This window comes from Zootermopsis nevadensis, unplaced genomic scaffold, assembly GCF_977971745.1.
Source record: "Zootermopsis nevadensis isolate Lab colony 2312 unplaced genomic scaffold, Znev_1.0 Znev_ptg000015l, whole genome shotgun sequence".
In the NCBI taxonomy this organism is placed as follows: Eukaryota; Metazoa; Arthropoda; class Insecta; order Blattodea; family Termopsidae; genus Zootermopsis; species Zootermopsis nevadensis.
The window spans coordinates 947290-973855 of NW_028259147.1; the positions used below are offsets into that span (position 1 = coordinate 947290).

At 45.4% G+C, this 26566-nt stretch overlaps 2 protein-coding genes across 2 annotated transcripts in view; both read right to left on the minus strand.

The window, feature by feature from the left end:
- Positions 1-23204, minus strand: part of cv-2 (crosveinless 2-secreting protein) — a 74071-nt gene extending 50867 nt beyond the window's left edge. The window contains exon 1 of the mRNA XM_087348999.1: positions 23101-23204. Coding sequence (XP_087205125.1) covers positions 23101-23176 — 76 coding nt within the window. The 5' untranslated portion in view covers positions 23177-23204. The remainder of the gene's footprint in view (positions 1-23100) is intronic.
- The window catches only part of BBS9 (Bardet-Biedl syndrome 9), a 69658-nt gene continuing 66192 nt past the window's right edge, over positions 23101-26566 (minus strand). Inside the window, exon 12 of the mRNA XM_087348997.1 lies at positions 23101-23210. Within this exon, the coding sequence (XP_087205123.1) occupies positions 23200-23210 (11 nt within the window). The 3' untranslated portion in view covers positions 23101-23199. The remainder of the gene's footprint in view (positions 23211-26566) is intronic.

Consider the following 26566-nt stretch of genomic DNA (forward strand, 5'->3'; position numbering starts at 1 on the left):
CCTTTTGTTTATTGTTTTGTTCTGTCTCTGTGTTGATGTATCTCATTGTTTATTGTGTCTTATTGTTTTTGTTGTGTCCTTTGTTTATTGTTTTGTTGTGTCTCATTGTGTTGATGTATCCCATTGTTTGGGTGTCATATTGTTTTTGTTGTGTCCTTTTGTTTATTGTTTTGTTCTGTCTTTGTGTTGATGTATCTCATTGTTTATTGTGTCTTATTGTTTTTGTTGTGTCCTTTTGTTTATTGTTTTGTTCTGTCTCATTGTGTTGATGTATCTCATTGTTCTGTTCTGTCTCATTGTTTTGTATGTTATTGTAGGACACTGCCACCGGGTATAAACCCATTTGCAGTCAATAATAAATAATAATAAATAATTTATTCCACAGATCATAAATCTACCAAACGCTGCAGACTTTCCTAAAAAAAACAGATGTTTCCTTATGCGACGAGACAATCAGTAGAACAAATTCGGATTGTGGTCTTCTAACGCGAAAATGGAGGCGGTAGGTTCCTCCGAAACGTCGTTAACCACACACGAGTCTACACGGCGTCGTGACCCAGAACATGATTCGCTGTTTCCAAGGCAACTCCTAACAACGACGCAATGATTGGTCTATTTATGTTTTAATCCAGCGATCTAGGGCGAGGCTCGGTCGTCAGCCAACGACGCGTCTCATTACAAATGCAACTTTGTCTGCTTCAACTTATGACCCGTACGTAATATTTACGATGCGCGCACATGAAATACTTTTCATCACAAACGCAGGCTTGTCGCTCACTTACTGCATGGGCTAATCACGGGTATCTTGTTAACATTTACAGAATGTGTACTGAATTATAACGAATGCCCTCATGCAAAGAAGCCATCCGGTTTGTAGAAACTACATTAATGACTTGCGTCGGAAAGAAGCAGCGAGCGTCAAGTCTGTAATTATCCTCCGTCTCCTTTCTACAGGACAAGGAACGAAAACTTTGCACTTACAATTCTCCGACAGACACAGATCAAAGATTCTGTCCGTTCCAGTGCCAATTTCTCGCATGCTTCATCCAAAAATTCATTCAGGATTACGAAATGGACGCACAGCGTTAGATTAAATATAATCTTTGAGAACTACGCCAGTCACGGATTCCCCACGCGGTCGCGTGGGGAATCCGCCTCACGGGGGATTCCCCCACTGCAGCTTCAGGTCGCAGAGAACCAATTAGGTATTCAAACGAATTGGCGCGAATTCTTTTGCCAGATGCTAATGAAAACATTTAGAAAAACTTCCCAATATCAAATTTCATGAAAATCCGCACAGCGTCTCTCGAGGTCAGAGCCTCTCCGACGTGGCTAGAATAACAGTAATTGTTACCAAGCCACAGGAAGTAACCAACGTCATAACAAGACCGCCCTCCATCGACAGGGATTTTCTTCTAACCCCTTTAAAGCCCAATGGTAAGTATACGCACCACCGGCTACAATAAAAATATCATTTTATATTTTAGGGTCACATACGAGTATAACAGTAAACAGCGATTATTTCCTTAAACAGAGTTAAGAAGTTGATCTACGTAATGGTGAAGTGTAGTGTTTTCTTCGCGGTACGGACTGAAACCAATATTACTTAGGCGAGCTTCGGCTTCGAAAGAAGTAATTCTCTTTCAAAACATCGATTCAAAAAGCACGTGGAAGTCTGCGTATTTATGGGACAGCAGTTATTGATACAAATCACCGAAGTTCAGTCATAAATCCCACATTTATCGTATCAGATTTAACGCACAGCGAGAAAGAGGCTTCCATAATCCACATCAACAACGCCCCTGTGTACAACCACAGCGAGTCTTGTCCTCACGCAGACACATCACCACGAGTCTCGCGTGTTCATCAACCGCACGGCGATGTCGTCCCACATTCGAAATGCCTTATATTTTTGCATTACTATTATTATTATTATTATTTATTTGACTGCAAATGGGTTTTTACCCGGTGGCAGTGGTCCTACAGACGCTTCGCAGTTCAATGTCTTCCAAAAGTCACAAACTGTCACCGTAATATTTTATAATGTCGTGCGCATAACTAACAACTACCGAAAACATTTCACTGGTACATGTTAGGTCCTGTTCAGGGGCGGACTGGTCTTATTTTTCCTGGCAACAGTGTTGCTTTTCTTCGCTCCCCACTGGATAAAACGCCGCTTCTCTCCGCACATAAAATTCACCCTGAAGATGGCAACTGCAATGTCCGCCGAAACACTGGAACACATTTTATACACGACTCGGCTTATCCCAAAAAAATCGAAGTTACACAACAGTAACACTGTTAGGTTTTACGTTTTAAAATTTCACTATTTATTGACAGGTATTTAGAAATTAATGTAGCCCGAGAAATGAGTTCATAAAAGTGGTATTAGAAGGCTGGGAGCTATAGAGAACACGAATGATGGTAAATGGTTCCTAAGCAACAGGATATTGTGGCATTCAGAACCACAACTGTCCTCAAAATATCATAAATAACTTTTATAAATGGCTCGAAAATACAGTCTGTTACACGCCCTATGGTGTAAAAGCCCACTGAATGGAAATGTAAAGAAATTGAAAAGAAGTAAACACAGAAGTTTCATAAGAAGATACTTTCTCAAAGCAGAATTAAGGAGGAGAATTGAAGTATAAAAGCCAGAAATACGTAACGTATCGGATAAAGAAAGAAGATGATATTAAAAAAAGTCGGTCGTAAAAGAGGCACCCCGCAGTTCACGAGGGTGGCGCTGCGAGACAGCGGGGCGAAACCAAAGTCTGCACCACGTGTATCAGAGAGCAACTGTACACATTATTACCCTCAAACATAAAATAATTTTTAACCACAAGAAGAAACTTCGACCAGGTAACAAAGTTTTCCCCCTGCTTAATTAAGAACCACGATATAAAGACGTATTGGGGGCTCGAGGTATAGCTCCACGCCTCCCCCCCAACCCACCCCCGGGCAAATAAGTTCTATGAAAAACCAGTGGGTCACACGTAAGACTAAATCCAGTCAACACCTGCTTATAATGTCAGAATACCAACTATTTAAGATTTAATTACACAAAGATAATATTAAAAATGATGTTGAAAAAATAAGGCGTGAGGGTGTGGGCTGGATTCATCTGGCTCCGTCTCCTGCACACGAAACCTCGACTTCCATACAAGGCAGGAAATTCCTTGACCAGTTTAGCGACTATCAGCGCCGCACGAAGGACCTTTGTACTGCGGATCTGGGTGGGTACGTACGTGGTGTGGGATCACGGCTCTTTTAACCCACTACAATAAAATGTTTTAAGTGTCGTGTGATTATTTAAATAAAGATGGCGGCTCACGAAGTACGTGCAGAGGCACTGAAACATTCTCGAAGTTTCTGGATTTCCCTCTGTTCTGTTTGCGAGGAAATGGAGCACAAGACGAATAAATAATGAGTCTAGACGCATAATAATATAATAGCCACATATTCTCTAACTATTAGACCAATAGCTGCATGCATGAGGGTCTAGAACGGGCATTTTTTAAAAGATTTAATATCCACATTTCCATTTTTCTGTACACGAAACACATAGATGATAAATTCGTAAAATGAGGCGACTCTGAAATACCGAAATATATTTTTATAATTTCCTCAAAGTTAAACACACGCGCATACGAACGTTGGTTGCGATGTCGTGTGATCTTCTACGTGGTTGGGAACGTTTCGCAAGAACATATCGCTACCATCTTCATGGTACATGACACACGGTGTCATAACCCACACAAATAAAAAAAAAATTCTATGTCACAATTCTGTGCTTCAACGTTTAAGTCTGTTTCCATGGAGACGCAGGAATTAATTCTACGTGCATTTCCACCCCATAAACAAAAAAACTCCTCCAAGCAACGGTTATCTTTAAGAAAATAATAGTCGCTCAGCTAACCAAGAAATTTCCCTCGTTTGTGGAATCCGTAGATTCATTACCGTGTTCACAAAAGCCCATTACAGCACTCTGTCCATTAAGGTGTGGGATCAGGTTCCACACACATACAAAAAAAAAAAAAAACAGCTGAAGTTTCCCGAACCAAGAAATTTGCACAAATTTTCAGGGACAGTTTAACACGGCTCGATTATCCCTCAAAGAATTTAATTTAAATTAGATATTCAAATGCCTCACGGAAGTTCATGGTTGGTGAAGAGAAAAGGTTACGTTGTGAGGATTGACAGAAATTTTTTTAACAAGACTGAATTATGGTCATTAAATTTTAAAAAGTCATAAAAGTCTACTCACATAATCCGTGTAAAACTCTCAGCGGTATTCCAGAGTCAACCATTACATAAAATCATTTACGTAAATGTCACTGGTAAGGGAACACGGCCCCAAACCCGTCTCTCACTGGAACTACTTGGCCATTCCAAGAGTTCTATCTAGGAACTGGAAGGAAGTCTCGACACCAAAATTCGTATCTAGAAATGACAATAATTATCAAGAAGATTCTACACATCGGCCAAAATTCTGCAACAGAATTCAACTCTCCACTTGTGAACGAATGACAATAAATCTTCGCTGTAAAAAATAAGAAAGTCTGTAGCAGTGATAAGATTTTAGCATCGCTACAAATTACGTATCAAACTGCCAGCCACGAAAAAAAAAATGGCGAACGTCCAAATCTTTCCAAGTACCCATAAAGTGTGTTTACTGCCAGCAACCAAGAGCGCCTGGAATCCCCACAACCCAACCAACAATATCAGTAGCGGACTAACTGAATACTGGCATTTACTCCTTCACGGTAGTTCGTGTGCAAATTTTTATGTCAACCCCCCCCCCCTCCCCCCACAAAAAAAAACTTTCGTAATGTACAGCCGGACTTCAAACTGTTTCACGCCGAGCTCAGGACGATTCTGCAAGGCGAAATCTGATGGTACAAATTTTAAAACAGAACAACCTGTCATCTGGGATGTCGCGCCGTGTAGTCTGATACAAATAGACCGACGTTTCAGAGGTGATTACTGCCTCCATCATCAGAGCCTGCGACTTATATCTTGCTGTAATATCGTTACCAGACTACGAGACAAAGATTACATTCGGTCCAGAATCTTGTGTCTTGCCTTCTGCTATACGAGAACATAACTACTGAAAGGAAGTATAATTTTACCAGTGCTTTTGAAATCTTTAGACTGAGAGAACAGCTGAGCAGGGCTGAGGAAAAAATTTGCGTTTGGACCACAGATTCCGAGGAAAATTCGGCCAGCGATTTTATGATCTTTGAATTATTTTTATACAGCCATCTTAAGAACATACTTTTAACAGCATGCGAGTAATAGGTTGCATAACCATAGACTCACCTGCACATTTGCACTTTGTTACAAAGTTCCGTTGTAACGCAAACTGCTAACAGAATGGTTAAGTCAACATTTCAACCTCAGACAAATTCAAAGTCAGGCTAAAGTTGATTTGCCTGCGTGATGGTCACAACCCCCCCCCCCTCCCCACCCGTTCTCTTGCAACTAATGCACTGAAAGTAAAGGGGAATTATTAATAAACTTGACAGAACGTGCCCGAGTCAGTGGTCTAAAACTGGCTGCTCGCGTGCCAAATCCGGCCCGAGAGTAGTGACGAGATGGCCCTTCTAGGTAGGATATTTAATTGGAGTAAGAGGTAAAACTGAAAAAAAGGTCCGGGCTTCGGGGTCTGTTCCGATCCGTCGTCGAAAACGATAGTTATCCTGGAACCGTGACTGGACTGTCTCGGTGATTTATACGGTCGCTGATTGTAATCCTGGCGACGAAAGGTGAAAACCGGACTGTGCATTACTCTGAGTGGTAGTAGATCTGTACGTTCATGTATCGTCACCAGAATGCGGGACAGAATCACACTATCGCCATCATAATATCACCATAATCACTATCACCAACTCCACTGCACAGACTAAGGGAGTTTTCTACTGCGGTCGACAGAAATTCGTCTTCCTAAGGGAGAAAACTCCGAAATAAAATCCTATCACCAGCTAAAAGCTCGTGGTAACAAAAGTGAGGCCTGAAGATAGCATTTAAGAGTCGAAACATTACAAATTAGGAAGCTTCCAAATGTTCTCTTCAGCGCCCTGAGTCTGCGTTCTTCCTTCGACTCCACGCGCACGCAGGTATCAGCCCACACACGTGCTGAGGAGGACCCCTACCCGGCCGCGTCAACTTTATGACGGGTCAGAACACGACCTGCTCGTCCGACCACTCATTCCGCTTTCTGAAAAAGGCTGACCGGCCTCACACGCAGCGGAATTCTAATGGCTGTGAGAGAGAACACGGTAGTTGAAAACTGCCAAGTCCTTTTCAAAATAATTGCTTCTCACGGTGAGCTGCATATAGTGAGGTATTTTATTTACAAGCTTTCGACATTCATCAGACATTCCGACAAGTGAAAGGAAACGAAGCTTCGCAAACGTTGAACAAATAATTCAATCCAGCCGATGTTTAATGTTGTCTTAACTGACTTGGATGGCCACGGTGGTCTAGCGGTCAGAACACTAGCCTTGTAAGCCTGGGGTCCCGGGTTCAATTCCCGGCGGTGCCCAAATTTATAACTTGTGTTGGGCAAGGCCGTGGTCTAGGCATCACGGAGTTTTCCTCCGGGGGCTTCCCCGGTTTCTCCGTGGCATCCCATTCACACACAGAAGAAGGCAATGGCAAACCACTTCTGGATCATCTGCCAAGAACGTATATGAACAGGTCCCAGTCCGAGAAAAGGATGGAAGGATCCTGTTCATATGGACCTGTCGTCACACAGAACACTAAATAATAATAAGATGAGGTGGTCCAGTGGTCAGAACAGTGGCCTTGTAATCGTGGGGTCCCGGGTTCAATTCCCGGCGGTGCTCAAATTTATAACTTGTGTTGGGCAAGGCCGTGGTCTAGGCATCACGGAGTTTTCCTCCGGGGGCTTCCCCGGTTTCTCCGTGGCATCCCATTCACACACAGAAGAAGGCAATGGCAAACCACTTCTGGATCATCTGCCAAGAACGTATATGAACAGGTCCCAGTCCGAGAAAAGGATGGAAGGATCCTGTTCATATGGACCTGTCGTCAGACAGAACACTAAATAATAATAAGATGAGGTGGTCTAGTGGTCAGAACACTAGCCTTGTAATCCTGGGGTTCCGGGTTAAATTCCCGGCGGTGCCCGAATTTATAACTTGTGTTGGGCAAGGCCGTGGTCTAGGCATCACGGAGTTTTCCTCCGGGGGCTTCCCCGGTTTCTCCGTGGCATCCCATTCACACACAGAAGAAGGCAATGGCAAACCACTTCTGGATCATCTGCCAAGAACGTATATGAACAGGTCCCAGTCCGAGAAAAGGATGGAAGGATCCTGTTCATATGGACCTGTCGTCACACAGAACACTAAATAATAATAAGATGAGGTGGTCCAGTGGTCAGAACAGTGGCCTTGTAATCGTGGGGTCCTGGGTTCAATTCCCGGTGGTGCTCAAATTTATAACTTGTGTTGGGCAAGGCCGTGGTCTAGGCATCACGGAGTCTTCCTCCGGGGGCTTCCCCGGTTTCTCCGTGGCATCCCATTCACACACAGAAGAAGGCAATGGCAAACCACTTCTGGATCATCTGCCAAGAACGTATATGAACAGGTCCCAGTCCGAGAAAAGGATGGAAGGATCCTGTTCATATGGACCTGTCGTCAGACAGAACACTAAATAATAATAAGATGAGGTGGTCTAGTGGTCAGAACACTAGCCTTGTAATCCTGGGGTTCCGGGTTAAATTCCCGGCGGTGCCCGAATTTATAACTTGTGTTGGGCAAGGCCGTGGTCTAGGCATCACGGAGTTTTCCTCCGGGGGCTTCCCCGGTTTCTCCGTGGCATCCCATTCACACACAGAAGAAGGCAATGGCAAACCACTTCTGGATCATCTGCCAAGAACGTATATGAACAGGTCCCAGTCCGAGAAAAGGATGGAAGGATCCTGTTCATATGGACCTGTCGTCACACAGAACACTAAATAATAATAAGATGAGGTGGTCCAGTGGTCAGAACAGTGGCCTTGTAATCGTGGGGTCCCGGGTTCAATTCCCGGCGGTGCTCAAATTTATAACTTGTGTTGGGCAAGGCCGTGGTCTAGGCATCACGGAGTTTTCCTCCGGGGGCTTCCCCGGTTTCTCCGTGGCATCCCATTCACACACAGAAGAAGGCAATGGCAAACCACTTCTGGATCATCTGCCAAGAACGTATATGAACAGGTCCCAGTCCGAGAAAAGGATGGAAGGATCCTGTTCATATGGACCTGTCGTCACACAGAACACTAAATAATAATAAGATGAGGTGGTCCAGTGGTCAGAACAGTGGCCTTGTAATCGTGGGGTCCTGGGTTCAATTCCCGGTGGTGCTCAAATTTATAACTTGTGTTGGGCAAGGCCGTGGTCTAGGCATCACGGAGTCTTCCTCCGGGGGCTTCCCCGGTTTCTCCGTGGCATCCCATTCACACACAGAAGAAGGCAATGGCAAACCACTTCTGGATCATCTGCCAAGAACGTATATGAACAGGTCCCAGTCCGAGAAAAGGATGGAAGGATCCTGTTCATATGGACCTGTCGTCACACAGAACACTAAATAATAATAAGATGAGGTGGTCCAGTGGTCAGAACAGTGGCCTTGTAATCGTGGGGTCCCGGGTTCAATTCCCGGCGGTGCTCAAATTTATAACTTGTGTTGGGCAAGGCCGTGGTCTAGGCATCACGGAGTTTTCCTCCGGGGGCTTCCCCGGTTTCTCCGTGGCATCCCATTCACACACAGAAGAAGGCAATGGCAAACCACTTCTGGATCATCTGCCAAGAACGTATATGAACAGGTCCCAGTCCGAGAAAAGGATGGAAGGATCCTGTTCATATGGACCTGTCGTCAGACAGAACACTAAATAATAATAAGATGAGGTGGTCTAGCGGTTAGAACGCTGGCCTTGTAATCGTGGGGTCCTGGGTTCAATTCCCGGTGGTGCTCAAATTTATAACTTGTGTTGGGCAAGGCCGTGGTCTAGGCATCACGGAGTTTTCCTCCGGGGGCTTCCCCGGTTTCTCCGTGGCATCCCATTCACACACAGAAGAAGGCAATGGCAAACCACTTCTGGATCATCTGCCAAGAACGTATATGAACAGGTCCCAGTCCGAGAAAAGGATGGAAGGATCCTGTTCATATGGACCTGTCGTCACACAGAACACTAAATAATAATAAGATGAGGTGGTCCAGTGGTCAGAACAGTGGCCTTGTAATCGTGGGGTCCCGGGTTCAATTCCCGGCGGTGCCCGAATTTATAACTTGTGTTGGGCAAGGCCGTGGTCTAGGCAACACGGAGTTTTCCTCCGTGGCATCCCAACAATTACTCCATTCACACACAGAAGAAGGCAATGGCAAACCACTTCTGGATCATCTGCCAAGAACGTGTATGAACAGGTCCCAGTCCGAGAAAAGGATGGAAGGATCCTGTTCATATGGACCTGTCGTCAGACAGAACACTAAATAATAATAAGATGAGGTGGTCTAGTGGTCAGAACACTAGCCTTGTAATCGTGGGGTCCTGGGTTCAATTCCCGGTGGTGCTCAAATTTATAACTTGTGTTGGGCAAGGCCGTGGTCTAGGCATCACGGAGTCTTCCTCCGGGGGCTTCCCCGGTTTCTCCGTGGCATCCCAACAATTACTCCATTCACACACAGAAGAAGGCAATGGCAAACCACTTCTGGATCATCTGCCAAGAACGTATATGAACAGGTCCCAGTCCGAGAAAAGGATGGAAGGATCCTGTTCATATGGACCTGTCGTCACACAGAACACTAAATAATAATAAGATGAGGTGGTCCAGTGGTCAGAACAGTGGCCTTGTAATCGTGGGGTCCCGGGTTCAATTCCCGGCGGTGCCCGAATTTATAACTTGTGTTGGGCAAGGCCGTGGTCTAGGCAACACGGAGTTTTCCTCCGTGGCATCCCAACAATTACTCCATTCACACACAGAAGAAGGCAATGGCAAACCACTTCTGGATCATCTGCCAAGAACGTGTATGAACAGGTCCCAGTCCGAGAAAAGGATGGAAGGATCCTGTTCATATGGACCTGTCGTCAGACAGAACACTAAATAATAATAAGATGAGGTGGTCTAGTGGTCAGAACACTAGCCTTGTAATCGTGGGGTCCTGGGTTCAATTCCCGGTGGTGCTCAAATTTATAACTTGTGTTGGGCAAGGCCGTGGTCTAGGCATCACGGAGTCTTCCTCCGGGGGCTTCCCCGGTTTCTCCGTGGCATCCCATTCACACACAGAAGAAGGCAATGGCAAACCACTTCTGGATCATCTGCCAAGAACGTATATGAACAGGTCCCAGTCCGAGAAAAGGATGGAAGGATCCTGTTCATATGGACCTGTCGTCACACAGAACACTAAATAATAATAAGATGAGGTGGTCTAGTGGTCAGAACACTAGCCTTGTAATCGTGGGGTCCTGGGTTCAATTCCCGGTGGTGCTCAAATTTATAACTTGTGTTGGGCAAGGCCGTGGTCTAGGCATCACGGAGTCTTCCTCCGGGGGCTTCCCCGGTTTCTCCGTGGCATCCCATTCACACACAGAAGAAGGCAATGGCAAACCACTTCTGGATCATCTGCCAAGAACGTATATGAACAGGTCCTAGTCCGAGAAAAGGATGGAAGGATCCTGTTCATATGGACCTGTCGTCACACAGAACACTAAATAATAATAAGATGAGGTGGTCCAGTGGTCAGAACAGTGGCCTTGTAATCGTGGGGTCCCGGGTTCGATTCGCGGCGGTGCCCGAATTTATAACTTGTGTTGGGCAAGGCCGTGGTCTAGGCATCACGGAGTCTTCCTCCGGGGGCTTCCCCGGTTTCTCCGTGGCATCCCATTCACACACAGAAGAAGGCAATGGCAAACCACTTCTGGATCATCTGCCAAGAACGTATATGAACAGGTCCCAGTCCGAGAAAAGGATGGAAGGATCCTGTTCATATGGACCTGTCGTCACACAGAACACTAAATAATAATAAGATGAGGTGGTCCAGTGGTCAGAACAGTGGCCTTGTAATCGTGGGGTCCCGGGTTCAATTCCCGGCGGTGCTCAAATTTATAACTTGTGTTGGGCAAGGCCGTGGTCTAGGCATCACGGAGTTTTCCTCCGGGGGCTTCCCCGGTTTCTCCGTGGCATCCCATTCACACACAGAAGAAGGCAATGGCAAACCACTTCTGGATCATCTGCCAAGAACGTATATGAACAGGTCCCAGTCCGAGAAAAGGATGGAAGGATCCTGTTCATATGGACCTGTCGTCAGACAGAACACTAAATAATAATAAGATGAGGTGGTCTAGCGGTTAGAACGCTGGCCTTGTAATCGTGGGGTCCTGGGTTCAATTCCCGGTGGTGCTCAAATTTATAACTTGTGTTGGGCAAGGCCGTGGTCTAGGCATCACGGAGTTTTCCTCCGGGGGCTTCCCCGGTTTCTCCGTGGCATCCCATTCACACACAGAAGAAGGCAATGGCAAACCACTTCTGGATCATCTGCCAAGAACGTATATGAACAGGTCCCAGTCCGAGAAAAGGATGGAAGGATCCTGTTCATATGGACCTGTCGTCACACAGAACACTAAATAATAATAAGATGAGGTGGTCCAGTGGTCAGAACAGTGGCCTTGTAATCGTGGGGTCCCGGGTTCAATTCCCGGCGGTGCCCGAATTTATAACTTGTGTTGGGCAAGGCCGTGGTCTAGGCAACACGGAGTTTTCCTCCGTGGCATCCCAACAATTACTCCATTCACACACAGAAGAAGGCAATGGCAAACCACTTCTGGATCATCTGCCAAGAACGTGTATGAACAGGTCCCAGTCCGAGAAAAGGATGGAAGGATCCTGTTCATATGGACCTGTCGTCAGACAGAACACTAAATAATAATAAGATGAGGTGGTCTAGTGGTCAGAACACTAGCCTTGTAATCGTGGGGTCCTGGGTTCAATTCCCGGTGGTGCTCAAATTTATAACTTGTGTTGGGCAAGGCCGTGGTCTAGGCATCACGGAGTCTTCCTCCGGGGGCTTCCCCGGTTTCTCCGTGGCATCCCAACAATTACTCCATTCACACACAGAAGAAGGCAATGGCAAACCACTTCTGGATCATCTGCCAAGAACGTATATGAACAGGTCCCAGTCCGAGAAAAGGATGGAAGGATCCTGTTCATATGGACCTGTCGTCACACAGAACACTAAATAATAATAAGATGAGGTGGTCCAGTGGTCAGAACAGTGGCCTTGTAATCGTGGGGTCCCGGGTTCAATTCCCGGCGGTGCCCGAATTTATAACTTGTGTTGGGCAAGGCCGTGGTCTAGGCAACACGGAGTTTTCCTCCGTGGCATCCCAACAATTACTCCATTCACACACAGAAGAAGGCAATGGCAAACCACTTCTGGATCATCTGCCAAGAACGTGTATGAACAGGTCCCAGTCCGAGAAAAGGATGGAAGGATCCTGTTCATATGGACCTGTCGTCAGACAGAACACTAAATAATAATAAGATGAGGTGGTCTAGTGGTCAGAACACTAGCCTTGTAATCGTGGGGTCCTGGGTTCAATTCCCGGTGGTGCTCAAATTTATAACTTGTGTTGGGCAAGGCCGTGGTCTAGGCATCACGGAGTCTTCCTCCGGGGGCTTCCCCGGTTTCTCCGTGGCATCCCATTCACACACAGAAGAAGGCAATGGCAAACCACTTCTGGATCATCTGCCAAGAACGTATATGAACAGGTCCCAGTCCGAGAAAAGGATGGAAGGATCCTGTTCATATGGACCTGTCGTCACACAGAACACTAAATAATAATAAGATGAGGTGGTCTAGTGGTCAGAACACTAGCCTTGTAATCGTGGGGTCCTGGGTTCAATTCCCGGTGGTGCTCAAATTTATAACTTGTGTTGGGCAAGGCCGTGGTCTAGGCATCACGGAGTCTTCCTCCGGGGGCTTCCCCGGTTTCTCCGTGGCATCCCATTCACACACAGAAGAAGGCAATGGCAAACCACTTCTGGATCATCTGCCAAGAACGTATATGAACAGGTCCTAGTCCGAGAAAAGGATGGAAGGATCCTGTTCATATGGACCTGTCGTCACACAGAACACTAAATAATAATAAGATGAGGTGGTCCAGTGGTCAGAACAGTGGCCTTGTAATCGTGGGGTCCCGGGTTCGATTCGCGGCGGTGCCCGAATTTATAACTTGTGTTGGGCAAGGCCGTGGTCTAGGCATCACGGAGTCTTCCTCCGGGGGCTTCCCCGGTTTCTCCGTGGCATCCCATTCACACACAGAAGAAGGCAATGGCAAACCACTTCTGGATCATCTGCCAAGAACGTATATGAACAGGTCCCAGTCCGAGAAAAGGATGGAAGGATCCTGTTCATATGGACCTGTCGTCACACAGAACACTAAATAATAATAAGATGAGGTGGTCCAGTGGTCAGAACAGTGGCCTTGTAATCGTGGGGTCCCGGGTTCAATTCCCGGCGGTGCCCGAATTTATAACTTGTGTTGGGCAAGGCCGTGGTCTAGGCAACACGGAGTTTTCCTCCGTGGCATCCCAACAATTACTCCATTCACACACAGAAGAAGGCAATGGCAAACCACTTCTGGATCATCTGCCAAGAACGTGTATGAACAGGTCCCAGTCCGAGAAAAGGATGGAAGGATCCTGTTCATATGGACCTGTCGTCAGACAGAACACTAAATAATAATAAGATGAGGTGGTCTAGTGGTCAGAACACTAGCCTTGTAATCGTGGGGTCCTGGGTTCAATTCCCGGTGGTGCTCAAATTTATAACTTGTGTTGGGCAAGGCCGTGGTCTAGGCATCACGGAGTCTTCCTCCGGGGGCTTCCCCGGTTTCTCCGTGGCATCCCAACAATTACTCCATTCACACACAGAAGAAGGCAATGGCAAACCACTTCTGGATCATCTGCCAAGAACGTATATGAACAGGTCCCAGTCCGAGAAAAGGATGGAAGGATCCTGTTCATATGGACCTGTCGTCACACAGAACACTAAATAATAATAAGATGAGGTGGTCCAGTGGTCAGAACAGTGGCCTTGTAATCGTGGGGTCCCGGGTTCAATTCCCGGCGGTGCCCGAATTTATAACTTGTGTTGGGCAAGGCCGTGGTCTAGGCAACACGGAGTTTTCCTCCGTGGCATCCCAACAATTACTCCATTCACACACAGAAGAAGGCAATGGCAAACCACTTCTGGATCATCTGCCAAGAACGTGTATGAACAGGTCCCAGTCCGAGAAAAGGATGGAAGGATCCTGTTCATATGGACCTGTCGTCAGACAGAACACTAAATAATAATAAGATGAGGTGGTCTAGTGGTCAGAACACTAGCCTTGTAATCGTGGGGTCCTGGGTTCAATTCCCGGTGGTGCTCAAATTTATAACTTGTGTTGGGCAAGGCCGTGGTCTAGGCATCACGGAGTCTTCCTCCGGGGGCTTCCCCGGTTTCTCCGTGGCATCCCATTCACACACAGAAGAAGGCAATGGCAAGAATAAGAAGAAGAAGAGCAAATATTCGCGGGCCTAGGACCAAAGGACCTTATTTCGGACAACACACGCCTACCAAACTAAAGCACTTAAAATATTTTGGAACAACCCATAATTACATTTACAGAAAAATGAAGACCACATCAGATTCAGGGCAAAACTTGTCCCAATTCGGATAAGTCTTCTGAAATGCTACGCCTTGTAGTCTGGAACAGGCTTACCGACGTTTCAGAGGTATTTGCTGTCCTTATGGTGGAGGTAGCACGTACCGTTGGTAGACTTCTACTAGACTACACGGCGCTACAACCCAGAAGACAGCCATCGACGTCAGAACCTCAAATCGTACTTATTAATACAGTCTGAATAAACAAAGAAGACAGCGAAGAGAAGCTTTCACATTGCGGACTTCTGAGGTGCGATAGCCAGTAGTCCTGCAGGTGACTATTAACGTAACGCAACTGCCTTCTCCTTCAGGGTAGACGAAAGCAGTGTGTTCCTGAAAAGCTTTGGCAACTGCCTCAACGTCTACACGGTGACACAACCCACAGTTCACATACTCATTCTTTCATACAACACGAAAACTCCACAAAGAAAACTTCCATCAAAACTTTTTAATACAAACAAACAAAGTATATGAGACGCCGCAAAAATGGTTTTGCCCAGGGGATTTCCCACCCCCTAACACAGTTTCCACTTTCGCGGACAGCCTAAAACAAGTGGCACTTAAAGTAATGAAAAAAATCGAAACATTTACACAGTTATACTTCTGGGACTCCGAGTTATGTCCTGGTAAAAATAAAATAAAATAAAGCCATATAAAGTTTTACGACCAACGAAGCTTCTTACTGTCTTGCTGTCTCTTTACATTCGCAATAAAATAGGAATCTGTGTGCGTGGTAATAAACTACACGCTCCAAACTTCATCTCTGATTCATGAAAACTCCCCTCGTCTATTTTAAAGACTGAAATCTAAACGTTTGTGACAACTGCAAAGGTGGCTGATCGCACTTTCCACCCAGCCTCAAAAACAAAATACCACCCCTTATCGGCTGTCCCCCAGTGCTTATTCACTATTTTCACAGCCACTCTCCACATCTGAAGCCAAACCCATCTAAGAAATTCCTCGATTTTGATGGCATCCGACGACTCGTTACCATGTTCAGAACAATCCGCCACTGATACTTACACTAAGCCAGATTAATCCGATTCAGAGCCTCTGACAATTTTTTCAACATTCTTTATAAAAATTACCTCGTCTCTCATCTGGGCTTTTGAAGTAACCTAAGGTATTTAATGTTGAAGTGTTAGAGCCCCCTGTCCAAGCCCCAAGTTGAGGGACCACCCCTCATCGACTGTCAGCGACTGCTCTTTCAGCACATTCACAGCCACAAACCATGACGACTCCCCCTCCGCCCCCAAACTGGCGACAAAGGGCCACTTAGTCCTGTCCACGCAGAGCGCCTACTGGTTAGGCATCTTTCTATACACGCTACTGGGTGTTTCGACAAACATTCTGCAAATAAGAAACGTATCTTATGGTTCAATGTTCATAGTTGTAATTCTTTGTCACAGTGCGACACTGGATCATGTTACTTTTATAGCTGGAAACACGCACATAAATTACACGCACATTAAATCAATGCCTACAGGAACGGAGCGCGTATAACGGAAGCCTTTTAAATTTCTGTTAACACATGAACAGAAGGGTAATAAACCTCACTAACCCCTAAGGAGGCACACACACACACCAAATACAGTGTTAAAATCCACCAAGTAAATTTTAATGGAACAGAACCGAGTAGTTTTCACGAGAAAATTAAAGAACGAAAAAGCACGAGAAAGCTCGACACCGCGTAGTTCAGAATCCAACGTCTACCCGTCTGCTACGTAAAAGTGCAAAGATTAAAATAATTAAAGTTACTAATTCTGCCTGTTATTTTGTGTGGGAGTAAAACCTGGTCACCCGAGGATTAGGGTGACGAGGAAGGCGTACAAATTCCTATTCGAAAGCCTGAAGAGAGAAGACAACTCGGCAGACACTGCAGGATAATATTAAAATTAATCTTAGGGCAATGTTGTTGGAAGGTGTGGAATTGAATCAATCAGACTCTGCAAATGGACAATAATATCTTGACAAGCTAAGAGACTATTAGCTTCTCAAGGAATGGCTCTGTGGAGTTCATTATCAACACTAAAGTCCAGCCAACTCATTCATCTACCCAAATGCAGTGTGACAAAGAGTCAGTCTTCGACTTGATTATAACATCAGTGTCCCTGCACAACCCACCCTAACGTGAAACACATCTCCAGCCAAAAGTACACGTGTGCTGGACGTGACGAGGTCCATCTACTGCAGAATATACACCGCGGAACTCACCCTCCTCAGCAGCACGGAACACCACGCGAAGAAGATTAGAAACTGGTACTTGTGATTGATGAGATGTGTTTAAATAAAACGTTCGTCTTGGTACAGGGGGGGGTCCTTTCCCCGGGGGGCAAAGCACGGCCGAGGCGTGATGCCGACCACTCACACCATCTAGTGACGAGGTCAAGAACGAGTAGGAATTATACCTCCTCCTCCCCAAAGTGCCACCATGGCGCGGAGCGCCATAGCATTTACTTAAGTTTCCATATATTTCTAATCCTCCTACGGCTGTCTGTACTCCAGTCACACTCGCAAATGCCTGAAGATGGCTGTCTTCTGGGTTGGTGCGTCGTAGAAGCCCACCGACGTTTCAGAGGTCCCTGCTGCCTCCACAATCAGGGCGATCACTCACTCTCCTTTTACTTATCGCCCTGATGATGAAGGCAGCAAGGACTTCTAAAACGTCGGTGGGCTTCTACGACGCACCAACCCAGAAGACAGCCATCTTCAGGCATCAACTTCTTGGTCAGCTGAGAAACTATCAGCCTATAGAGCACTACTGCTCATCACCGCGCTTTGCTTCGTTCCTGGATTCTGCAGTAGGGGAGTCTGGGATTACTGATCTGACTGGACTGAATAATGAGTAACTTTAGGGGCAGATAACAACCGAGATCCGAGAAAAACGTCTTCTGTCCAACGCGGTATGTTGTCACTAAGCCTATTACCTACAGCAGTTGGAATGGGGAAAACCAAAACCTACCCAGTTATGAGTTGTTTTTTTTTAAGTCCTTTCTAGGTCTCATATCCTCCGAAAGCTCCCACTGCTCTGACGTAGCATGAGAACTCTGAGACTGCCCAGCTTCGTCTGTGAGGGCAATTAGCCTCTGAGGTATCTCCAGGTAAAGACAAGCGAGGGGGCTGGCAACTCCGTGTGCGCACAACTTCATATCGCTTGCCTCTCGTGTAATGGGCTAGACACGTAGACAGACGACAGGACAAAATGCAGTGCACGTGGTTCATATAATTACCACTGGTTTCAAAAAACGTCACGTTCGTAACTAACCAGTCGATAATACAAAAGCATTATATCTGCCCACACGATGACGCAAAGGCAAGAGGCCACTTGAAAGACCTAAGCGTAGACGGTGGGACTGGATTAATATCTAAAATGGATCTTTAGGAGTGCGTAGGTGTTGAATGGATTTAAAATGGCTTTGGATAATATTCCAGTGGCGAGATATTGCGGAAATGGATTGTAAAATCAGGGTAACGTCTTGATCAGCTACGCGACTGTAAGCTTCCGCAAAAAAAAAAAGGTCCCTGCTCTGTGGAGTTTCTGTCCAGCATCCTCCAGCTGTATAAACGGAGACGAAGGGAAGGGAACTACGTTTTATCGGCGGAGGAATCGTAAAAATTGTCACCAATCACTCGTGAAGCGACTTCCGTCAGTTGTCACTGGCTGAATCCTCGTGCTGTTTGAGTTCGGAATTAATTTCTGAAAAATCAGCGGATCCTTTTAGACATTTGGTAGGGACCTTAATCGGAGGTGGACTGACTGACTGACTGACTGACTCTCTCTACCTGTCACAACGGAACGAGGAAATACATCAGCGCTCGTAGGACGACGATCACGCCGCCCGGGGGCTTTGCTGTCAATACAGCTCGCTGTCACTGTAATTAAATACGTAATGATGGCAATTTCCTGTCACGTACACGCGAGTCTGTATGATTTATTTAACGACGTTGTTAATAGCTGAGACTGTACAGCGTCGAGTGATGGAGGATGATTAATGAATAATGAACTGGGAAGGATGTGGAGATATTCCAGGCGTAGCAAAACTGAAGGAATTGTCACAGCACTTGCCTGGAGGGACTGAGGACAACTACGAAAGTCCCAAGTCAGTATAACTGGCCTTCGGTACAGAGATTTGAACGCAGGACCTCCGGAATACGAACCACGATAACCACTTAATTAGGAGAAAGTTGTCTGCTTTGTTTGTCTCAGAATGTACCGACAACTATATAAGCCAGATAGCTACAGTCCACATTCTCACAAACTATCTCTTTAGGATCCATTTTAATAATATTATCGCTTCTACGGCAAAGGAAAGACTATATACACTTTACCATAACAAAAATCACTTAGTGATTAACGCTGTTTACAGTTAGAATCACACAAAACCCAAGAATGCAAAAACAAATAGTTAAATGTTGTCAATGGTACGTATAGTTACCATTTTAGTTTGAAGGGTTAATAAAACAAAAGGACTTCGAACGGTCGTTACTTATTTAAGATAATATCCCGGTATTTATCTGGACCAACTGAATTAAATCACGAAAAGTTACTGTAGTAAGTCTCCGAGCCAAGATTTGAACGCAGGACCTTCTGAATACGAAGCAGGAGTGCCAAACACCCGTCCGCAGATTTCACCCAATAATTTCTGCGTAATATTCAAATAATAAACGAATCGGTTTTAAAATAAAGCAGCTCGTACGGAAACACAAAGCAGGACATCTGACAGAAGATACACACCAAGGCCGCCCCTGAGAGGAAGACCAAATTCTTGGCGAGCACCTCTAGAACAGCTCGGCCATAAAGCCCCCCCCCCCCCCACCCACCCAAAAAGGCAACAGCTCGAATAAGGACAAACCCCACCAAAAGTTGCGCGTATCTGGAGTATAGACAATGAGGACCTGTTGTAATGGGCAATGTCTTACTTTTCCCAGGTCTCACAGGTGGGATCCTAAGTGCTTCCCCAGCACAGCCTGTCACAAGTACCGCCTGTTTCAAAACACACGTGCCCCTTCTGCTTGTTAACCCCGGGGCGTGATAAATCAGACATGCGCAGTATCACTCGAGAATGATCACAGGAGGGGGTTGGGGGGGGGGGACACAAGGTCGACTGAGATCGGTGGAATTAATGAAGCTCTTCGGGTACTTAAGTCACGCAGTAAACAAGAGATTCTTTAAGTTGCATTATACATCACAGCGTATCACAAGACTCGACTCTGTTCTTACTGTCTGTTCAAAAAATACGGTTACACATGTTTCAGACGGAGGACTGTTTCCTACGGTAAAGTAAAGTCTGTCCCACTACACGCCATGTAGGCGCTTGGGGGAGAGGAGGTATAGCTCCTCTCTTCCTTGAACTCGGCACTAGATGGGGGTGAGTGGTCAGCATCACGCCCCGGCCGGCTTTACCCCCGGGAAAGGACCCCGGTACCCATTGGATAGGAGGCTGGGTGGGCCCCAGAGGCTACAGGAAAAGTCCTCTGCCCCCGTCGGGGTCGAACCCCGGTCGTCCAGCCCGTAGCTAGTCACTAGACTGACTGAGCTATCCCGGCTCATGTTTCCTACGGTTGGAAATTTTAAACTCACGTTTGAAGGTCAAATGTTACACTGACTACCACATAAAACACTTATTAACTTGTTGCAACTGTTAAGTTAACAAGAGAAATACGTCTGTGTTCTTACACGTGCACGCGGAATTTTGAATCACCCTGTATAACACAGAGCAGGAACTGGTTCAGTTGGCAGTAAAGTCTCTGACACACAAATCCCGTTCACATGCACACTAATTAACGTCTTGTATCTTTATACATGGAATTCACTGTCAGAAGCTGAAGACTGTACGGCGTTGAACGTTAGGATGACCGGTGAATCAGGAAGGAAGCGGTCACAGCCCAATTTATTAACGTCACCTGGCTAGGGGACTGAAGGCAACGAGGAAAAACTTCAGTCAGGTTATTTTTAGTCGTAGCATGGAATTGTGGCAAATGCTGTATCATAAGTGCATGTCAGTGACTTTTATGACTACATTCCGAAGTGGCCTCAGAGTCCATAAAAGAGCGAAGAACGTGTTGACGAAATGAGTTTCTGTCAGCTTCTCAAGAAAGAGACTGCTCCACGCAGTTACTTCCATCCCTCAACAAAATCCGGAGCCGATAAGCAACTTGTTACCGGAGCATTTCCTCCGACACACCCTGTAAACACCTGGAAGTCATCAAGCTGAGAAGGCGATGTTTAAAACACCAGCCGAGGGCCACAGAAACATCTGAGAGGACTACAGATAAAAAGGCTCACGAAATAATACCCGTTTTACACACATAACTCAGGCATTTTACTACGCACTTAACGGCTTCATGCCGATATGCTATTTTTATTGAATTCATGATCGATAAAACAACTGACAGGTTACACTTTCTGGCAGAAAACATAAACACATCGCGACCTTCGCCTTAAGACGACATAATCGTTGATGTGTTCCACGGAAATCGAATTAAAAGAGAGGAAAAATGCAAAGACACAGGATGAGATTGTACAACAAACTAGCTCACTGAGTTGGCGAAGTTATTACGACGCTAATTAGAGACTGTCTTGACAGGAATCTACTTTATACGACTCTAGGACCGTTTCTCAGATGATTACGTACAACACACGTGGATTCATAAAACGGAAACATCACCTGAAGGCCACAGAAATGACATCTCTGATTTCACCAAAGACTTTAAAATGTGTTCAACCCCCCCCCAAAGACGTATTTCCGGCTCTGTTTACTAACGCGCTCAGTTCTTACGTTATCACCAGCTCCACTAATCTCCTTCACATCGTGTCACCGAAATCATTCGTGATCACACTTTTTTCATAGGAAAAATAATCGTTCGACTTCGGAACGAAACGAGGGCAAGGATTTATTTATCCGGGACGAACGCAGTCCGACGTTTCCGCGGTTTCCTTCAAGTGCATGAAAAGCCAACGTCTACTGTCAGTATATATTCGTTACGCCTATAATTTACAATAAACAATTACGTCGATAGCTCGATCGGTCGACAAAGGATTCTTGGCCTCACTTGTGTCTTCTGGGGTTTCTTACGACGGTGTAGCCCCTTCGACTAAATGTTTTGTCATTTAGAGCAGGAACGTTGCTTAGTAAGGCTTCATAAATGAGAAAGTTGACAAGTTGACAGGTAGCTCTGTATTAAAGGATTTTAGGGCTGTAACATCGGACAAGGATTATCGACTCAAGTCATATAATGCAACAAATACGGAAAAGTTAAAAGATTTCCGTCTTCTGGTTTGTTGCGCTGTGTAGTCTCGTCGATGTTAACCAACGTTTCAGAGGTCATACTGCCTCCGTCATCAGAGTATGAAGATTTCTGTCTTCTGGGTTGTTGCGCTGTGTAGTCTCGTCGATGTTAACCAACGTTTCAGAGGTCATACTGCCTCCGTCATCAGGGCGATGAAAAGTTAGTTTCGTAAGAGCCCGATACGATGCGCGTATTTCACGTAATTCTAGCGAAATTTTTATTAATCACATTTCAGTCTGAATTCGCTGGAAATAAACGCCAAGATATTAAACTTGCAAAACACACAGAGGAGAAACTGGGCGTTCACTCTGGTATGTAGCCAACCAATAAAACACACAGCAAAACGCGTTACAGGAAGCTCTTTATGAACTTAAAAAACTTACCGAGGAAGATCGAAGGATGTTGTCCACTAAAGGCAGTGTCTGTCTTGCTTCGTTATAACGAGAACGTGAATCTTAAGACGAGAGTGAAACGACGCAAATGTGTCGAATCGTACTCAGAAATCTTCATAAGGCGAAGTAACACGTGTGACTGAAATGTTACTAGCTTCACGATGCACGGAACATCTCGAGAAGCTGACAGTCACTAAGTTGTTAACATTCACAGCATTTTATTCAACCAGCGCGTTCGGTGCCGCGTTCACAAAAGCCCGTCACCGAACTTGATCCCAGACCAATTTAATCTAAAGCGTCTGCACAAATGGGAGGAAATTTGCGACATTTCGGAACAAGAAGTCTGAATATTGTTCCTTTAATGGGCATAAACCACCTTATCTTTTGGACTGAGACAACGTGTGTTATAAACGTACAACTGCGGCTTTCCAGATAACCCGCGTCGAATGTTGAAATCTATTCAACGTTTCGCCAAACAATGCAGTTGCTATTCTCAGGGTGAATACAGAATATGTAACTAGGCCCCATAAATTACATTAAAATCACATTATTCGTAAAAACATTAAAACATGACCCATTTTCATTGCTCGTTCTGTCCACCAGGACACCAAATTCATCAAATTAAGTTTTGTCAAATACGTACAAAATATCAACCATAGGCTTTGCAAAATCTCGCTTCAAATCTGAGGACATGACATGGTCGACTTACCGGTAAGTATGTTGCCGTCAGGCATCGCTCTGAGGACGGTAAGGAAACAGACGAAGAAGACAGCTGCGAAGATCATGGCGCCGGGTGACGGTACACTGCTCACGAAACGTCTGAAACAGAAGAAGGTCGTGTTACGGAGATAGCAGAAATGAAGGAAAAGTTCACGGACTGGAGCTGTACCGTTCACTGATTCACCCTCTGTAGATCGAAGCCCGTCTAAATAATATTTAAGAATTCAGCCCGTACCGCGAAGAAAACACTACACTTCACCATTACGTAGATCGACTGGTTAACGCTGTTTAAGGAAATAATCGCTGTTTATAAAGTGAGAATCACACAAAACCCATTAATACACCGTCTAGGTAATAATCCAAGTTACCAAAACACTTTTTAGGGCTAACAAACTATACGGAGCAAAGTCCTTCTTCAAAAGCCAACACTCTGTCTGTCTTCTGAAATGTTTCACCGTATAGCCTGGCAGATATTGACGGGCGTTTCAGACGTTCGATTCGTTCTGGTAATTTCAGAAGTAAACATCCGAAACGTCAGTCAATAATTACCAGACAACAAGGTGCAACGTCCCAAGACACAGCCATCTTCATACACTTCGCCGTGAGAACCAGAAGTCTCAACAAAGACTGGTACCATCTTTACATCGAACTCCACGGTGCAAAGACTTTTTGGACACGCTGACAGTCACTCAGCCAGTCAAGAAATCCTTAAACGGCTGTATTCTGGGTTGCAGAGCCGTGTAGTCTCGTAGAAGTTTACCGACGTTTCGGAGGTCTCTGCTGCCTCCATCATCAGGGCGAGGAGCGAGTTAAAACCTCAAGTCGTACAAAGAAATTCCTTCCTTATCTCAAAGATGTTCAAGTCGGGACGTGCATCGGCGAAGCGTCAACTACAATAGTTAGCTTTTAGTGTTATCGGCGGCAAGTTTCAGCGTGCCGGTCCGTTGTCAACTTGGCATGTTCGAAACAGAGGAAATAAATTCCTCCAGCGACCGACGTGTGTGTGTGTGTCGATCAGCGCCCGCTCCATGAGGAAACCATCAAAATTCCTCAACTATCTGACGGGTCGGGAACGAAACGAGGCATAAACCTCATCACGCATCATGAGGCAGCCATCAGGACGGATCTCAGGAAAATGAGAGCACAGAATCGCGTAACGTTAAACAGACGCATAAACGAGCAAAGTGAAATCGGCGTCCTGTCTCGGACGCAGTGACCGAATACAGACAGCCGCTGGTAGTTGCTCAACGCACCAAACACGAAGCCCTCATGCAAATAATTCCACGAAGCGGAGACAACCTTCGGAACCTAACATTCGCTCAGATAACAAAAAAGTGGAACCAAGGTTCCGGAGAATTTGACGTAAATACGTCTATACGGAAAGGAAGTTTATATATTGGCTTTATTCTAAATATTTCCTTTATACATGCTTTACAATTGAGTAAAGTTTGATTAAGACTTTGCTTAATCAACTTGAATTAGTTACGCTTAAGATGGGTCTGTGGTAGATGAATGTAATGTAATGTAATGTAACGTTTCCTAGGTAACCATAGTTACACTTTTTCGCCGAATGACCCTTCCTTATAGACGTATTTACGTCAAGAAGAGTGTCACTGCTGTAATACAAGAGAAAATGTGTCAGGACTTTGGAAATGTCTTGTTTTGGGAACAGCACAAATTACTCATCGCCCCAAAGCATTTGCTCCTCAGACACTAGATTGTCTGCGAAGGATTCGACACCCGGTAACTGTGTCAGAACCTTTACCAGAGGGTTAAGGACGGCAGCCTAGCGCCTGAGTAGATGGAGAATATATGCTTCTCCGAAACGTCGGTACAAAGTCAACAACCACACGATGAAAGAATAAGAAAAAAATTAAACCCACAGCGTAATCTGAACCTTGAATGAGTTCCTACGTCCAAAATATTTGTAGAGACTGAGGAAAAAATTAGAAAAGTCCCACTACTAATACGGATAAGGAATTGTGACGTTACCTCAGAATCTGCTACCTCTGGTCTAGATGAACGTCGTAATAAAGCTTCGAGTTATTTGGGAAGCCCTTTCAAGTGTCAGTATCATTGGTCCTCCTCACCCTTAGTTGATGAGGAAAACCACGAGAAAAAACAGTCACGACATCCGTAATTTGAACCCAGGACCTCCCGATTACGAAGTAGGCCTTGAGGGTATAGATTGGATTAATATGGCTCTCGATAGATCCAGTGGCAAGGTCTTTTGGGGGGAAAAAGAAAAGATAATGCAATTTCTGTTTTCAGCTGAGCTCGAACAGCTGGGTGACCATCAGTTTCACAAGAAGGACTGTGCACCGTTAAGTTCTAGCCCTTTTCGGGGTTTATTTTGACCACTTTTCCTATTACGCCAATAGATGACTCTGTTTCCCGTAACTTACACAAGCATGTGACTTTAGAAACACTGCAAAGAATTTATCAGCTCGGCCGTTAAGTCTGATCGACGTTTTACATGATAATTCTCCTAAAAGTGGGCACACGCGGGTCAAACGCCATCTGAAGGTCAATCGACCTATAAGTCATCACAGTGCTGCAAATGTCCAGACATTGTATCAATAGCATCCAACATAATAAAACATGAAAAGTCTCGTATCTCATCTCTCTCATTAATTAGGTTCCAAGATGACGTTTTATACCAGAAGGAATGTTGAGTTCCAAAGACTGACCTAGAGTTGCTAAGGCAACGAGAAGTAGGCACGGCACGGCACGGCACGGCAGCGAGTCTGAAGATGGATGTCTTCTGGGTTGTAGCGTCGTGTATTCCGATAGAAGTTTACCAACGTTTCGGAGGTCCTAGCTGCCTCCATCATCAGGGCGATGAACTGAAGATGGAGGCAGCAAGGACCTCTGAAACGTTAGAAGTTTACCAACGTTTCGGAGGTACTAGCTGCCTCCATCATGAGGGCGATGAACTGAAGATGGAGGCAGCAAGGACCTCTGAAACGTTAGAAGTTTACCAACGTTTCGGAGGTCCTAGCTGCCTCCATCATCAGGGCGATGAACTGAAGATGGAGGCAGCAAGGACCTCTGAAACGTTAGAAGTTTAACAATGTTTGGGAGGTCCCTGCTGCTCCAATTATCGGGGTGATGAGTACACATCGCTCAGATTTATATGTCGTTTTATTTATTATACTTCTTCTACTTGTAGGTAAACGAAATTAAAGTTATCAGACTTTCGTGAACTTTAAACAATCCAGTACTTCCTCAGGCATAAATATTTTCCAAAGCCAGAATCGTTATCGGGCGTAATTGGATAGAACAGCTGCAGATCAAATTGGTTATCATATTTACAGAGCATTATGAACGTTAATAACATCGATAAAGCCTTAAGTATCAATCAAGTCACTTAGTATGTCGCACAGAAGACAGACAAGGACCACTCAGCGGGTTCTTACTAAGCGACGTCTATTTGGTTCAACCTAACCTAACCC